Source organism: Antechinus flavipes, chromosome 3 (assembly GCF_016432865.1).
Source record: "Antechinus flavipes isolate AdamAnt ecotype Samford, QLD, Australia chromosome 3, AdamAnt_v2, whole genome shotgun sequence".
NCBI lineage: Eukaryota > Metazoa > Chordata > Mammalia > Dasyuromorphia > Dasyuridae > Antechinus > Antechinus flavipes.
The window spans coordinates 305,772,889-305,789,762 of NC_067400.1; the positions used below are offsets into that span (position 1 = coordinate 305,772,889).

Consider the following 16,874-nt stretch of genomic DNA (forward strand, 5'->3'; position numbering starts at 1 on the left):
CCTTACCCTGGTAGTTAGGTGCAATTATTACCTCCCCCGCACCCCCATTTTGCAGCTAAAGAAACTGAGATAGAGGTTTAATTTGCCTAAGATCATGAAGCAAGGAAGGCTATGAAGATGGATTTGAACTCACACCCAGTGCTCTATCCACTATGCCATATAGCTACCTTCTATTGTTTGTTTCAATTTTCTCATCTGCACGATGAGAGCTTTAGCTAAAAGTTCTCTTCCACTGATATATAAAGTAAGTAGTAAGGGACCTTGGAAATCATGCAGCTTAATTCCTTCACTTTACAGATGAGGAAACTTAGAACCCAGAGTGAAATAACTATTGATCTGTCTATGGATAGTAATGAAGATTTGCAATTGGGATAGTGAACCTTCTCCCAAATACAAGAACACAAATTTTTCAAAGGGCAAAGCAGCATAACACTATCAATCCTGTGAAAGTAAAGAGAAACAGCACCAGCGATATATTTTAGTGATTTTAGTGATGAAATGATTTGAATGCTACTGACAAAGGTCATCAATGTTTATTTTTTATGACAAGAAATTGCACACAAATGGGCTGCTTCTAGTCTTTAAGTCAGTGATTTTTCAGAAAGGCAACCATATATATTGCTCGGGTTCATAGCCAAATAACCTTTATTAGAAAAGAAAAGCAAAACACATTGACTAGCTTAAAAAAAAAAAAGGTTCCAGAGCAACGCACAGTATCAAGTCCTCCACTATATCAGCTACTTAGAAAATACGGTAACTGATTTAGTACAGATTGAATTCTTAAGAGAAAGTTAAGTCACATTTTGGATGCTGTTACTAAGAAAGGGAAGTGTATGTATATTTTAGAAAGACCCATTAAAGAGTAAAAATGGAAAAAGGCCAACGCTTCACTTATTTAGAAAAGTCCCTTATGCAAAAATGTATTCCTTGATGTGGTAAAAGATTGGTCACCCTGTCAAGAATGGGGGCACCATGGTTTTGTCTGCAGCTGCAGGGAGTCTGCCTTCCTCCCCCTCCTGATGTTCCACATAAACAGGCAGTGGCTCCCACAATGTGTGCTGGTTGGTTCTTTAAAATGGCAGGGAAGCTGTTAGCATGCAAGGTAGGTATAGTCAGGCGAGGAGGAAGAGGTAATGACAGCAGAAATTATTGCTGAAGTCCAACTGCCTGTTTAGCTTCCTAAATTCCAGACTTGTTAACACAGAAGAAAGAGCATTTTTTATATTTTAACTTTAAAATAGGTGCCTTTAATGCTTAATTAGTAAAGTTGGTTTTAGTTGAATTTCACATTCCTAAACTACCTATTTTAAAGCTCAAACATAAATAACTAGACTCACTCAATAGAGGCTTTATCCACAGTAATTAATATTAGATAAGTAGGGTATTGCACTTTTTAAAAATAGAACTGATAGATAAAGCCTGGATGTTTTAACGACTGAAGACAGGGTTCAGGTAAATGAAAAAGGAGACAAAAAACGGGGAGGTGAAAGGGATGGTAACAGTTCTTAATCTAAGATCTGTGAACTTTTTTATCCTATTGGTAACTATTTCAATATAGTTGGCTTCTTTTGTAATCTTATGGATTTTGTGCTGAGCATTTAAAAACATTTTTCTGAGAAGGAAGAAGGTTGTAGACTTTACCCAATGGAGGATGACACATAGAAGGGTAAGAATCCCTGGAGTATAATGAGAAATAGCAAAGGGGGGTAAAAAGGCAGAAATAAACATTAAGTTTGGGAGGTGCTTTTCATGTCTTGTTTCATTTGATCCTCAAATATCCAGGGAAGGGGGTGCTATTATTAATCCCACCCTAAGGATGAGGAAGGAAACACAAGCACACAGACTGACATGGCTAGTTAAGAGACTTGAGGTAGGATTCATACTCAAGCCTCTGTGCCTTCAAGTCTATTGGACCACCTGACTGCCTCAGTTACAAAACAGAATCCTTCTCTCTGGATCTTCTGGTCATTTGTCCTACGTTTTCAAAGAGGACTAATGACCAGGTGATGTCCTGACTTGTGTGTGAACTGGAGTGGAGGGAGGCAGAGCTGCACACAAGTCAGCTTTACTCATTTTTTTGTTATTGCTGGGGCAATTAGGGTTAAGTGACTTATCCAGGATCCAATAGCTATTAGTGTTAAGTGTTTGAGGCCACATTTGAACTCAGGTCCTCCTGACATCCCCATCCTTAACCCTCTTTTCCAGAGTCATTATAATCCAGTGGCAAAAGCCATAGCTAAAACATCAAATATAGCCTACTAAAAGAACTGGAGATTCTTTTGCCTAATTCTTAAAGCCAAAAAATTCATATAAGGAATACAGCCCAGACATTTCCTATAATCTTTAGAGGAATAAAATGCTCCATTTCTCCTGCCTTCACCCCTCCCCCCCTCAAAAAAAGCTTTTATTCAAAGAGAATAGAAATATAAGTAAAAATATAAGAAAAGTATGCACTAACTCCATATACTGAAAAAATTTAACTTTTCAAAACACTTAACCTTTGAGTAAATGGAAAAAGAGGAAATTGACTGAATTTGACCCCCATAATAAGACCAGTGTTAACACTAACTTTTCTTGGTGATCAAGTCTATTTATATCATGTAAAAACTAGACAACATAATTACTTAAAACTAGAAATTCTGATGCCCTATGGATGAAAACAATAAGGGGCAATGTCATTGTAGTTAAGCCAATAAATCAAATAGAGACCTTTTGCATAATACTTCCATTTTCCAGCTTCACAGCATACATGCTGGATCCATAGGAGCCAGCCAAGGAATATGGGTCTTGACCAAGACAGATTTTTTTTTAAAGTACCTAATTTGTTCCAATACACAGATTTCCTCAAAGCTAATCTACCTAGAATTCTTGGTAAACAGCTCAAACCAATCCAGAGACCTTCCAAAGTTAATTCAGGATTTGGGTGGTAATTCCATAGGAATTGGAGGCCAATACTTTTGTTGCTTCTAGGTACAACGCAGAACTCCCACCACTCAGAGGCACAATATGGAGACCCATCTAGCAGCCACAATCATGAGCTGCTTCCTTTTTTAATAAATTATAACAGCTTCACATATATGTATTTCTAAACTCCCAATGAAGAAAAAATATCATCAATGTCATCCATGTCTCTGACAGTTTCTGCCATAGTGTTATTTTCCTTTACTTTAGTCAATGTTGGTGACTTTGTTGCAATGCTACAATTTTCAATAAGATTTGCATTTCTGTTGCCCAACAGCTGGCTCTTTTTTGAAGTCATTTCAGGTCTACGAATTTTAAGGTCTGAGAATGTTCTTTTAGCATCTCTCTTTGTGATAACCTTCTCAGTCTGATGAAGAAACTGCTGGATTTCCTTTAGAACAGCAGGCTGTAACTTTCTCTGTGGTTTCCTCTGTTGCTTCATAAATTTATTTTGTGAACTGATTCGTCTCAGGTGACACTTTGAAGACATCTTACCCAAGCCATGGAGAAGAAAGTTACAGATGGATGTTTTTATGCAATTCAATTTCTTGGGCAAGCTTTTAAAAGAAAAATTAAAAAGTTTAAAATTTAAAAGTTTATTAGCTAGAGAAAAACCTATCAGAATTTCACATTTTCTCTTTTGCCCCTCTTTCCATCTCTGTCAACAAAATATAAAAATACAGAGGCAGCTAGGTAGTGCAATAGTTAGAACACTAGCCCTGAAGTCAGGAGGACCTGAGTCCAAAGTATAATAATACACAATATAACGGATTTTGTGTAAAGCACTCTACAAGCACTGTAGAAGATAAAAGGTAAATGAAGACAAAATGAGAGTCTTTATTTGATGTGTTATCTTGTTTTGCTAAATTATTTTTTTCCTTCTCATTCTTCATTACAAGGAATGGCTCTGGATAGATGAGGAAGACAGGAAATGAATATGAAATAAAAAGAAATAATGTAATTAAGAAGAACATATGCTCTTTAAGCAGAGGAACTATATATACTTTTTTATCTTAATAGATTCAGCACTTGAAACAATATAGGGACTTTTTTGTTTGCCTGGGAGCTGCTTTTTTGGAGGCAGTCAGGGTCAAGTGCCTTGCCCAGTGTCACACAGCTACAAAGTGTCTGAGTCAGGATTTTAACTGGTCCTCCAGGACCAGTGCTCCATTCACTATGCCATCTACACATCGCCCCCTCTCTCCCCATAAGCCCTTTTAATAACTATTTGCTGACCTGAATGAGTTACAATTTAATTTCCAGATTTCTGTTTTCAGAATATTATTTCTGTATCATAATAAATATTTTTTAGGATGCAAAATCATTCCATTACATTCATATACCAAAATTTTATTTAGCTAATCCCCAAATTTATGGATTTTTTTCCCTTTCTAATTCTTTGTTATTATAAGAAATACTATTATAAATTCTGTTAAACATGTGAGAGTCTTTTACATTCTGTTTTTGATCTTCAGATATTTGCTTAAAAACAACACTGCTGAGTCAAAAGATATATAATTGGGCACTTTTAAGGTATATGTAGTTCTAAATTGTTTTCCAATATGATTGAACTAGTTCACAAATCCACCAACAGAAATATGGAAGGGAACACAAATAAATTTGTTATTACCCTGCTAAATTTAACACAGGCTTCTAAAAATGCCAACAGGCATTTTTAGGGGTCAATAAACTACAGTGAGCTAAGAAAGGCTTTTTACATTTTGAAATACAATGTACTTAAATACATTAATTCTTAAGTCAGAGCTAAACAAAAAGGTAGAGGATTCTTTCATACTTTTCTTCAGAAACTGAAAGTTCAAAATTTTAAAGGAGGGAAATTTAAATTAAAAAGGAAAAAATGCCTCTGCACAATAGCAGTTATCTGTCCCTAAAGGAAACATAGGGAGGACTGAATAGGGAAAAAAGGGATATGAAGTAAAAAAAGGGAGATCTGACTCTTTGTCAGGGGTTAACACAAAGACATATATAACTGGACAGTTGAAAAACACATATAAGGCTCCTCCTGAAAAGGAAGGAGCTAGATCCTCTAAGGAGGTAGATGTTCTTTGTCCTCCAAAACCAGAGCCACAGGAGCTTTTAGGTGAGCTATTACCCAATAAGCGTCAAAGGAAGAATTCAGTAGTAGATGATGATTCCTAGCCCTCTCCCCACTCCCCCGCAATATACTAAGGCAACTATCTGTCAACCTGATATGACATCAGACAGTTCTGCTGTCTTCCTGGAGAGAAACTGCCAAACTTACCAAAGTAGAGTATGATTGCTCATGATTCACCTAGATGATAATTAAAAAATAACAAAAAACAAACAAACAAACAAACAAAAAACCATTTACCCAGAACTTACTATGTGCTAAGCACTGTGCTAAAGTACTTCCCAATTATTATCTAATTTGATGCTCACAAAAACATGCTATTTTTATCCCTGTTTTACAGATGAGGAAACTAAGACAAACAGGAGTTAAGTAACTTGCCCAAGATCACACTGCTAGTAAATGTCTGAGAATGGTTTTGAACCCAGATTTTCCTGTTTCCAGGTCCAGCACTTCTATCTACTGTATCAGAGCAGAAGGGATTATGGGAACTCTAAGCAATGGAAAGACAAAAGTTATCAACAAAAATCCATTAAAGATTAGAGAGTGAAAAGTAAGTATGTTTCTTTATTAAGCATTAGTGAATACGAGAAGTAGCAAAATGAACAAAATAAGCAAAGGAATTTACTGCTAGTACCCAAAAAGTAAATCTGACTTACCTACAACCTTGAGCTTCCACATGCTTAAGCCGGTTACTTTTTAGAAGTTTGTTACGCAGAAAGGTGACTTTATGCTTCAGTTTTCTGCTTCTACACCAGAAAATAGCCATTTGGAGTTCTTCTGAAAGTTGTGTAAAAGATCGCGCTTCTCGGATTCTCAGCACGAGGTTTTTAGCACAAGAAGATCTTATCAGTGGCTGGGATGAGCCAATGGCTTTTCGTATTCTCCCTTCTGAACATACAGACTTGAAGCTGGTATCCTGGAGGGGACAGGGCAAGAATATGTTAAATGTGATATGGAAATTGAGAAGTTACATTTGTGTGATAAGCCCTAAGGCAAGAGAAAGCTTGATTTAAAGACACTACAACAATATAAAATGTATTTACAAATACATGGTGGTTTTTTAAAACTGATACAAAGTATTGGTATTTTACTAAATTTTAACTTGAAAACAACATAACATAATAAATAGGGCGTTCAATTTGGAGCCAAGAAAATGAGCTGTCTTCCTTCACATACAGATTAGCTGTGTGATCCTATAGAAGTCACTTCACCTTTATACCTCAAGGAACCCTCTAAAGCTAAGTTACTGAATACCCTATAGAAATCACAGTCTAGAGACACAAACTACCTCCCCACCCTTATATCCTATGAAATAAATTTAACTCAAAAAAATGTATTTACACTGTTCTTAAATTCAATATGTAGATTTAAGGAAACCCATAACTTAAATCATTTTTAAGCTCTTAATCAAGATTTCTTCTATACAGTGGTCATTCTTTGGAAGGCCAGATTTTTCTAATGAGCTCTGACATAGAGTCCAGAACATACAACCCAGAACAAACTCCCAGAGGCATTAAGTTCTCCACATGACAAATTTCTGATCCAAGTCATATCCTTCCCACAACTGACCCACCACAAACTATTCTTCATCAGCACATGTATTTCTAGTGCCCCTATTCAGTATTTAGTCCCTAAATCCTTGTTGACCACATCAACATTAACCAACTAACTCTAGCCTCTCCATTTCTTTCTCCACTTATGTCCACTGCCCAGTAAAGCTTGGGCATGTCCAATTTCCACAATATTCCTATTTCTAAGACTGTCAGGTACCATAGAGATGTTAAGAACTAATTCCCCAAGAGGTGAGCAATTTTCAAGAACTTTCTGTATCCTGAGACATATAAAGAGAAATTCCATTTAAAATAAGTGTTAGCCACAAGCAAAGCCTCAAAGAAAACTGCTAACTGAACCTAAGGTTAGCAAGAATTCCTAGAAGAATTAAAGAAAGAAATAAGAGGTAGAGGAAAAATCCCTCTTCTACAAAATTGCCAAGTGATTTTCATAAAACACAAGGTGATCTGATTTCTTGCTCAATAAATTATAATGGTTTCTTATTGACTCTAGGACAAAAAGTTATTTAGTCTTTTAAAATTTAAAAGGTAAGCCCTTTAAAGTTTTAATTTTTTCATAAATATAATAGCATAAACTTGTTACAACTTTTACTTCCTCTAGATAGTCAAGTTCGACCATCTTCTTAGCACTTCATCAGGGCTTTGGGCCAACCCCAGTGGGGCTGATCTAAGGACCTCACTAAACCATCCAATCGGTAGTAGTGATAGGTGGTGTGTACAAAGGACAGGGACTTAATCAACGCAAGCTTATGACCCGCACTTATTGGGAATTCCTCATTCATAGGGAATAATTGCAATCCCTGATCCCCATCACGAATAGGGTTCAATGAGTTACCTGCACCTGCCAGTGGATAGGTACATGCTGAGCCAGTCAGTGTAGGGCACATGCAGCCCTGGACATTTAAGGCCATCACAGACCTATTATTGCTCAATTATACATGGGTCTAGTTTAATTGACTAAAATAAGCTATGGAATATAAATATAATGAAATATTATTATTCTATAAGAAATAATGAGTAGGTTGATTTCAGAAAAGTCTAGAAAGACTTACATGAACTGATGGTGATTGAAGTGAGAAGAACCAGGAGAATACTGTACATATTAACAGCAAGATTATGTAATGATCAACTATAAGAGACTTAGCTCTTCTCACAATCCCAAAGGATTTAGGATGGAAAATGCCATCTGTATCCACAGAGAACTATGGAACTATGGAGATCCACATTAATATGTGGATCTAGGTATAGTAGTGCTTTTTCTTTTTCATGGTTTTTTTTTTTTTTTTTTCCCTTTTAGTCTCATTTTTCTTGCACAACATGACAAATAAGTAAATGTGTTTAAAAGGATTGTACATGTTTAATCTGTCAGATTGTTTGCTGTCTTGGAGAGAGAGGAGGTAAGAGAAGGAGGGAGAAAAAATTTGGAACACAAAATTTCACAAAAATGAATGTTGAAAACTATCTTTCATGTATTTGGATAAATAAAATACTACTGAGAGAAAAAAGAAAATAGATTCAATATATTAAAAAAAATTAATTCTTTAATTACTCTTTTCCTTTCCCTTGACCACTTCTTGAAAAGGCAAGAAATATGACATCAATTATACATGTGATCTTATGCAAAACATATTTCCACATTCAAAGAGCACTATATTTATATACCAACCTGATTAAAGTCTTCTTTTTAAATAAATTAACTGATTAAATAGTAATTTTCCAAAATAAATAAAAACCCAACTTTTTCCCATAAATTTCAAATTTACTATTAAACACTATTATTAATACACAATAAATTTAAAAACAAACATACCATGACAGCTTTGTGCTTTGGTCGTCTGCAAAAAGCCTTCAGATCAAATCCTGATGATGTTTCTGTAGAAACAGAAAAATCACAAGTCAATTTAGTCTAACAGACACAAACCTCACAATATAATTCTCTAATAGTCTTTTTATTGCCAGACTATTAAAAATGATTCTGAGAGGAATCAATTGACTATTAAGTGATTAACAAAATCTTAAAAAAAAAGGATCAAAATCAATGTTTAAATGCCCAAATTCAGAAATTTACTTATTACCACGCCTCATTAGGAATATCCCATCTTATATTCAGAGTAGCAATTCTATAATTAAAATGAATGTGGACAATAAAATCTGACTAAGGTAATACAAATTTATACTAAGAGCAAATGTCCAGTTTAGACAAAAATATAAGGAAAACTGAACAAAAATGACTTACCTCTGTAGATTTTCCTCTTCTGCACAGCCTTCCCAATATCCACATTATCTGTTATCTTTATCTTCATTTGTTTTGCTTTTGGGAGAACTTGTAAGGCTATTTCTTCAATAGGCTTATTCGATTTCTCTTTTGCAAGAAAGAGTTTGTTAAGTAATTTTGTTACTCCTTTATTTACTATCTTTTTCTTAAAGACATCAAGATAGTCCTCTCCTAAAAATTCTATAAGGTCAGAAGGAAAAATAAAATTTTTGAAGTAAGGCATCGGTTGAATCTTGGATATCTCTTGTAGCAATCGAAACAAAGGTTTATAAAAAAAGACAAGTTTTTTTAAAGCATCTTTATACAGGACCCTAGGAAGGAAAATAGAAATTCATGAGTTAGTTAAATTATTGTAAATTTCTTAAAGTAATTCAAGATTACATTATTAAGCTTCTGTGTGTATGTGTGCGTGTGTATATTTCTACACACACACATATGTATAAACATATATATTTCCACACTCAATTCTTATACAATTGTAAGTCGGCAAAATGCCTTTCAAGTAACATTTATAAGTTTATTTTTTTCTTTTCTAATATACTCCAAAGTATTATACCAACTAAGAAAAAAAAAGAAATTTGGAGGTGGACAGAAACACTCTCAAGTATGAAAGACTCAAAAGAATTTGCTATTCAAGAATATGGAAGCTATTGGGGGGAAAATGTAAATGTACAAGAAATAGTATAATTTAAAATAGGGAATGTGATAACTTCTCTTCTCAAACTCAAGACCCAATTAGCAGCCATGGTTGAACTAAACAGGTAATATTTCTGCAATTAATCTCTTCTCTCAAATTTAAAGATTTTAACTTATGCATTAATAATCAGCTCACTATTATTCAACTATGGCCAAAAAAATAAATAAAATAAAATAAGAAATATATGTCTAGCCTTGCCTTACACTGTCACTTTCTGGTGGGAAAAAAAAATGCCAAAAACCTCATTGGGTCACCCTATGTCTCAATGACAAAGACTTCTAGTAACCAACCTCCCCAGAAGAATGAAAAAGAAATTCGAACAATGAAATCCGATAATCTGATATTTCAAAAGAATGTACATACCATACCCTGCTCACCAACCCTGTTATAACAGTGTTTAAAATGATGAATTCTTCCAAACAAAGATGCTTCACAGACAAGCTAGAGATTAAGCTAAATTAAGGTCAAAAAACCAGACAGAAAATTTGTATTATTTGTAATTTGTTTCAGAGGCACTGACCTCCTAGCCCTATCCTCCAAACTAGTCCACTGCAACCAGATGAAAAACTGAGAAATATTTAATGAAATAAAAACAAATATAACATTGATAATATTAAATTGTGTTTTTCTAATTTCTAAGTCAATGTGTGGGCTGACGGGATCCATTTCTTATCACTGCTATATATTAGTGAAAAATATTGCTAACAAAGAAAATTTATCTCATATTTATTAATGTTTAAATTAACGTCATTTAAAAGTGCTCACAACTTAATAATGCATTTATAATTCATGCTAATGCTATTACAACACCTGGATGCCACAAATATTGAAAGACTACAGCTAAAGAATAAAAATTTCTTTGGCAACAAAACATTAAACAGTTCCTAAGAAATGGAGGCAAAAGGCATTGTAGTTGTCCTAGAATTTATTATATTGAAAAAAAAAAACACTTTAAGCATACTGAAACAATTTCCTACTAAAAAGGAAATATTAAAATCAATTTAAGGATACAGAAACGTCTTGCAGCAACAGTTTAATAAACGTAATATTAATTTGCTGGTTCCCAAAATCTTCATTAATATAAATTCCACCACTGGTTGGCTGGGAATGACGTACTTTGTTGTATTTTCAAGTTTATCTTCTCTATTGGGACACAGCTCAACAAGATCTTGAATGGATCCCTCCAAGTTCACATAATTCATTCGCTTGAGACACTGTTCTACCTGAAACAATGAAGATTAGCATTTACAATAGGCAAGTAAGATTATTTACGTCAAACAAGCCAAATCAAACAAATGAATGCAATTAAGTGTCTTCAGCATAGAAACACACTGCTGTGTTTCTATGTAGTGAGAATGTGTATTTGTTGAGCTGTAGAAATCAAAAACTGTCTTGGGGAGGGGAGAAGTAATGGAAGGAGGGAGAAAAATTTGGAAGACAAAGTCTTGCATAGATGAATGTCAAGAATTATCTTTACAACTATTTGGAAAAACAAAATACTATTTAAAAAAAAAGTATAATTTTCCAGATTAAAGAATGCTAAATTTAGGAAACATTAAATAAACTTCTAACACGTCATAAAAGAAATACTAAAGCAATGTCACATGAGTGGCACAAAATGTCACAGGACTACCCAGAGAGACTGCTACAGAGGAGATGAGGCATGAGCTGAGCCTTAAAGAAAAAGTGAGGACTGAAGGATTAGATCTAGCAATTACTTGCTTAAACAACAGAAATATTCCCAAAAGGTAAATGAAATCAATTCATATTTTCTCTTTGCCTGATCTTATAACTTCAAAAGGATTCCTAAACTCAGTCTTTGATTCTCAGCAGTTCTTTCTCACATCATCTCCCTCAGACAAGGAGGTAGCTAGTGCCACAATGGAGAGATTGCTGATATAGAAGTCACAAAGATCTGAGCTCAAATTTGATTGGAGATACTTACTAGCTGTGTTCATCTATGTAAGTTATAACTGCTGTCTGCCTCAGTTTTATCAATTATAAAATGAAAATAGTAACAGCACCTACATCACAGGATTGCTATGAGGATCAAATAAAAATCTGTTTAAAAGAAAAGTACTTAGAACGGTATTTAGTACATTGCAGGCACTTAAAAATGTTTCTCTCCTTCCTTATTTGTACATTTTCATGGCTTTAATTATCACCTCTATGCTGATATTATATATTTAATATCTATTCTAATCACCCACTCAAGCTAAAAATAGCTAATTACAAGATATTCTCAATGAACACATCCAAATTCCAAATCCTCATATTTTCTCCCAAGCCTGCCTTCCCTCCTAGCTACTAGTCATCTATTTCATACACTACTTTACATCAATATTCAGCATATAGAGTAAATTTCAAAGCTATCTATATAATGCTTCAAGATTTGCAAACTACCTTACAAAATATCTCACAATCACAGGATTGCATATGCTGAAGTTTTGCATAATTTTAAAAGTATGCAAAAGCTACCTTATTTTAGGAATCGCCTTTAAGATTTACTTCTCAAATATATAGAAAAGTGAGCCAAATTTATAAAATAGGAATCATTCTCCAACTGATAAAGGGTTAAAGGATAGATACGAATAGGGAGTTTTCAGAAGAAATCAAAACTATAAGAAGAAGAAAAAAGGCTCTGTATCACTTTTGATTAGAGAACTGGAAATTAAAATAACTCTGAAGTGCCATCTCATACCTATCAGGTTGGCTAATATAACAGGAAAAAAATGACAAATATTGGAGGGAATATGGAAAAACAGGAACATATATTCCACTAATGGAGTTGTGAACTAATTCAACAACACTAAAGAGCAATTTGAAACTATGTCCAAAGGGCTATAAAATTGTTTATACCCTTTGAACTAGCAATATCACTCCTAAATCTGTACCTCAAAGATTTAAAAAAAAAAAAAAAAAAAAAAAAAAGGAAAAGGACCTACATGTACAGAAATATTTATAACAACTCTTTTTGTGGTGGCAAAGAATCAGAAATTGAGGGGATACTCATCAGTTGGGGAATGGCTGAACAAACTGTAGTATAAGATTGTGACAGAATTACCGTTGGGCTATTAAGAAGTGACGAAAAGGATGATTTCAGAAAAACTTGTGGAAACTTACTTAAATTAATGCAAAGTGAAATGAGCAGAACCAGGAGTAACAACAATATTGTATGATGACCAATTATGAATGACTTAGTTATTCTCATTAATACAATGATCCAAGACTATCCCAAAGGACTCATGATGAAAAGAAAAAATGCTATTTGCCTCCAGAGAAGGCACTGATGGAGTCTAAATACAGATTAAAGTATACTTTTTTTTTTTTATCTTGTTATACTTTATTTTTTTGGTCTGCATTTTCTTTTGCAACATGGATAATATGGAAATGTTTTACATTACTAATGTATAATCTGTATCTCTGTACATTATACTAATGTATAATCTGTTGCTCACCTTCTTAGGGAGGAAGAGAATTTGTAACTCAAAATTTTAAAAATCAAATGTTAGATTTTAGTTTCCATATAACAGAAAAAAATTACATGTTAAAAGAATTGGCCTTTGAGGTTATTACATTAAAAAAAATGTAAATCAATAAACAACAGAGATCATCTATTTTTCTACTTTCAGTCTCTCACTGACCATAAAGTTGTGATCTTGTAGAAAATAATCATTTGAAGTCTACCCTTCCTCATTTCATGTTTCTATCAATGATATCCTAGATGTCTATATTATCAAGTCTAATAAAGACTATAAATATAAGAAAATATACCTATGGGTTAATAACTGCTAAACATATAACTAAGAGATAGCATAATTAAGGAGAGCCAACACAATGATGCTTGATATCTGACAGGTAAATTACCTAAAAAGACAATGTTTCCTTCTGACCTGTTTAAGAGCCAAATATGGCTTGTGGTGACACAGTTTGTTGTGATTACTGTAAAGAATCGCATGTAAGACACTCGTTTCTGTATCCAAGTCTTTTCTCATCAATGACATTCTGACACTGGGGCCCTTTTTCATCACAACTTTAATGTATGAATCTGAAAGAGAGAAATCAAGCCTTATTGTACAAGCAGATCTATAGCCATCATGTGCTTTTATATATACAGAAAAGCTTCCCTTTCATGCAAAAATTTCATATTGTTGGTTGATAGAAAAGTAGTTTCAGGGAGTTGATAATAAATGAAATAAATACTATAGTAAGAAGTTACTTGAATGAAAATATTAAAACTTTTAATTGAAAACTAGATTGTGTATATTGAATAGATGTATATTATATATTAATAACAATTGTGGGTTCTTGGGTCAAAGATAGCATTACCTCATAACCCCAGAGTACTTGCTTCATAAATAATTATAAACTCCCTGAACATACTTTCACATCAGTCAACAAGTATTTAACAGGTGCCAATTATTGGGAATGCAAAAACAAAAATGAAACAAACATTAAATGCCCTCAAGGAGTTTATATTCTACATAGAAAATCAATCAATCAACAGCTACTAAGTGCCAGGTGAAGATGCATATAAAAAAGAATGGAATGATCTCTACATCCAATAAACTTACATTCTACTAAGATAAACAACAAATACATATGTTACGACTTCTTTTTTGTTACTATTTAGTTGTTTCAATTGTGACCAACTTTGTGATCCCATTTGGGTAAAGATACTGGAGTATCTTTGATCATTTTACAAATAAGGAAACTGACACAAACGGGGTTGAGTAACTTGCCCAGGGTTACATAGCTAGTAAGTGACTGAAGCTGAATTTGAACTAAGGTTTTCCTGATTACAGGACTGGTGCCAGATATATTGTGCTACCTAGCTGCCATATACATACAAGTATGTAGAGATGGGAGTATATAATGTATAAATAAATGCACTCACAAATACACACATATATAAGAGTGGAATTCTTTAAAGAGACAAGGAGTGCATTCTAGCAAGGTGGGTGGTCAGTGCAAGGTTATAGAGATGAAAGATGTGTGTCAGGAATGGAAAGATGGTCAGTCTAGGTTCCAGAAATCACAAGAGCAAGTCATGTCCAAAGAAATTGGCAATACAGAGTTAATTAGGTTTTGAATTTTATCTTAAAGACAATACAAAGTTGAGGAGGGGAGTCACAAGATCAGATTTATGCTTAAGAATAATCATTTTGGCAGTATTTACTAGAATAGAATTGAGGCATAGACCAATTAGGAAAGAGGCTGTGGCAATAATCTACATGAGAGGTGATGAAGACCTGAATTAAGGTTAGATTGCTTCATGAGAGAGGAATCAGATGCAAGAAAAGTTTTGAAGGCAGAAAACAGCTAGATTTAGCAAATGATTAATTATGTGAGCTGAAGAAGGGTTCAGATTTGAAGATAAATGTCAAGAAATAGGTTTGAAAAAGGATAGGCTTTGGGGGGGGAAGGGGGAAAAGATCCTGAGTTCAGTTTTGAACACTGATTTTAAGATGTCTAGGGTAATTTGAAACATCAGGGAAGAAACTGGAGGTTAGATACATACATTTGGGATATATTTACATAATAGTAGTTAGACCTAATGGAATTGATAAGATTTATTAGGAGAAAAACACATAGACAGAAGAAGATCCAGGAGCCTTATGTGAATGGTCAGAAGTAGTGTCAAGACAAGAAAACCCAGAGAGAAAGGGTATTCCAGAAAGGTACAAGGTAGTCAATATTGTCAAATGCAATAGATTGCTCAGGAAGGATTAGGTTTGAAAAAGGGTTTTCTTATTAAGAGATCACTGGTACTTTGAAGAGAGCAGTTTTAGTTTGGTGATTCCGTTGAAAGTCAGATTGCAATGGGTTGAGAAAGAAGCAAGAACTTAAAAAGTAGAAGCAACAAGGATTTTGAAGAGCTTTGAGAAAGGGAGGAAAGCTACAGGCTGAGAGCTTGAGGGAATGGCAGACAATATGTTTCAAGATTTTGTCTTTACCATTTTGGGGGTCTTCTGAAATTCTGACAAAAGGGGCAGCTAAGTCTATAGTGCTGGACTTGGAGTTAGGAAGACCAGACCTGAAATATATCCTCAGGCTTAGTAGCTGTGTAACCCTAAGTAATTTAACCTAATAATGTTCCTTAATTTTCCTAATCTGTAAAATTGGGGTGACTGTAACTTCACTTATTTCCCAGGGTTATAGAGAGGATTAAATGAGGATAATACTTACAAACGGTTTTGCAAAACTTAACACACCAAAGAAAAGCTTTTATTACTATCATCATTATTATTATAAGCTATTATTTCTTGTATTAATTCCATTATTACTATTATTATCATTCCATATAGCATAAGCTAATAAATTGGTCTGTTTCCAGAAAAGACCTTCACAAATCGTCTACTCCAAGTTTTGTTTTATTTGTTTGTTTGTTTTTTTAACACAAATAAGGAATCTATGTTTCAGGATATTTAACAGACTCCACCAGGGTCGCAGCAGTTGTTAGAAAAGTGAGAGGAAGGAGTCGAACACGATTTTTAGGGATCTTAAACTACAATACGGTTTCAAGGATTAAGGGTGAAGATCCCGTCATCCGCAAGAGGCGCATGTGCAAAAGAGGGAGGTGGGGTGGGTGAGCCGAGGGGCCACGCCTCCCTTCCGCCCTCCTAGGAGAGGGTTGGCCCTTCCAGGGACAGGGTTCCGCCTCCGGGGAAGGAATCCCGGAAGTGAGAACGGCAGTGTTATTCCTCGGAACACGTGTTTTCATCCCTGTCCTCAGGCCTTAACCGTCCCTGCCTATGGAGGCGAGAGTCATGCGTCTCCTCCTCGCCGGCGCCCCACTCACCAATCATTCCATCTTTATCTTCTACGGTCACTGTGGTCAAACTTCCCGGGCTAGGGATCCGCACCCGATTCCAAGGCTCCTGCTCCAGGCAAGGCGCCACTGAAGCCATTTTGGAAGAGAGAAAGAAGGCGGGACGGGGGCGGAGCTAGGACGAGACCAAATCCAACAAGGGAAAAGGGAGGAGGATCCAAGCGGCCGAGGAGAGACCAAATCCTGGAATGGGGGGGGGGGGGGTATCAACTTTAAAATGAAGAAGAAGCAAGTGTAGGGGGCGGGATTAATTTCTTAAACTGATCTGACCCTGTGGCTCTCCAATTCAACCATATCCAATGGTCTCTACTCTAAAAACATAAATTCCTGTATTTAGTTTTTAAAGCGGAATGAGCTTGGTCCAGTCCAATCTTATAAACCTTATTAGACATTGCTACCTTCCCACTCTGATCCAGCCAAATTGA

General features: G+C 34.8%; 1 protein-coding gene across 1 annotated transcript; it reads right to left on the reverse strand.

Annotated features, from left to right (window-relative positions):
* Positions 1–511: 511 nt before the first annotated feature.
* On the reverse strand, positions 512–16,597 carry NEPRO (nucleolus and neural progenitor protein). Its single transcript, XM_051985297.1, has 8 exons — positions 16,420–16,597; positions 13,511–13,665; positions 10,629–10,840; positions 9,981–10,058; positions 8,882–9,231; positions 8,456–8,517; positions 5,731–5,990; positions 512–3,518 (listed from the first exon to the last, which is right to left on the reverse strand). Exons 1-8 carry the CDS (start codon positions 16,526–16,528, stop codon positions 3,086–3,088), a joined length of 1,659 nt encoding a protein of 552 aa, XP_051841257.1. The 5' UTR covers positions 16,529–16,597; the 3' UTR covers positions 512–3,085.
* Between the last annotated feature and the right edge of the window lie 277 nt (positions 16,598–16,874).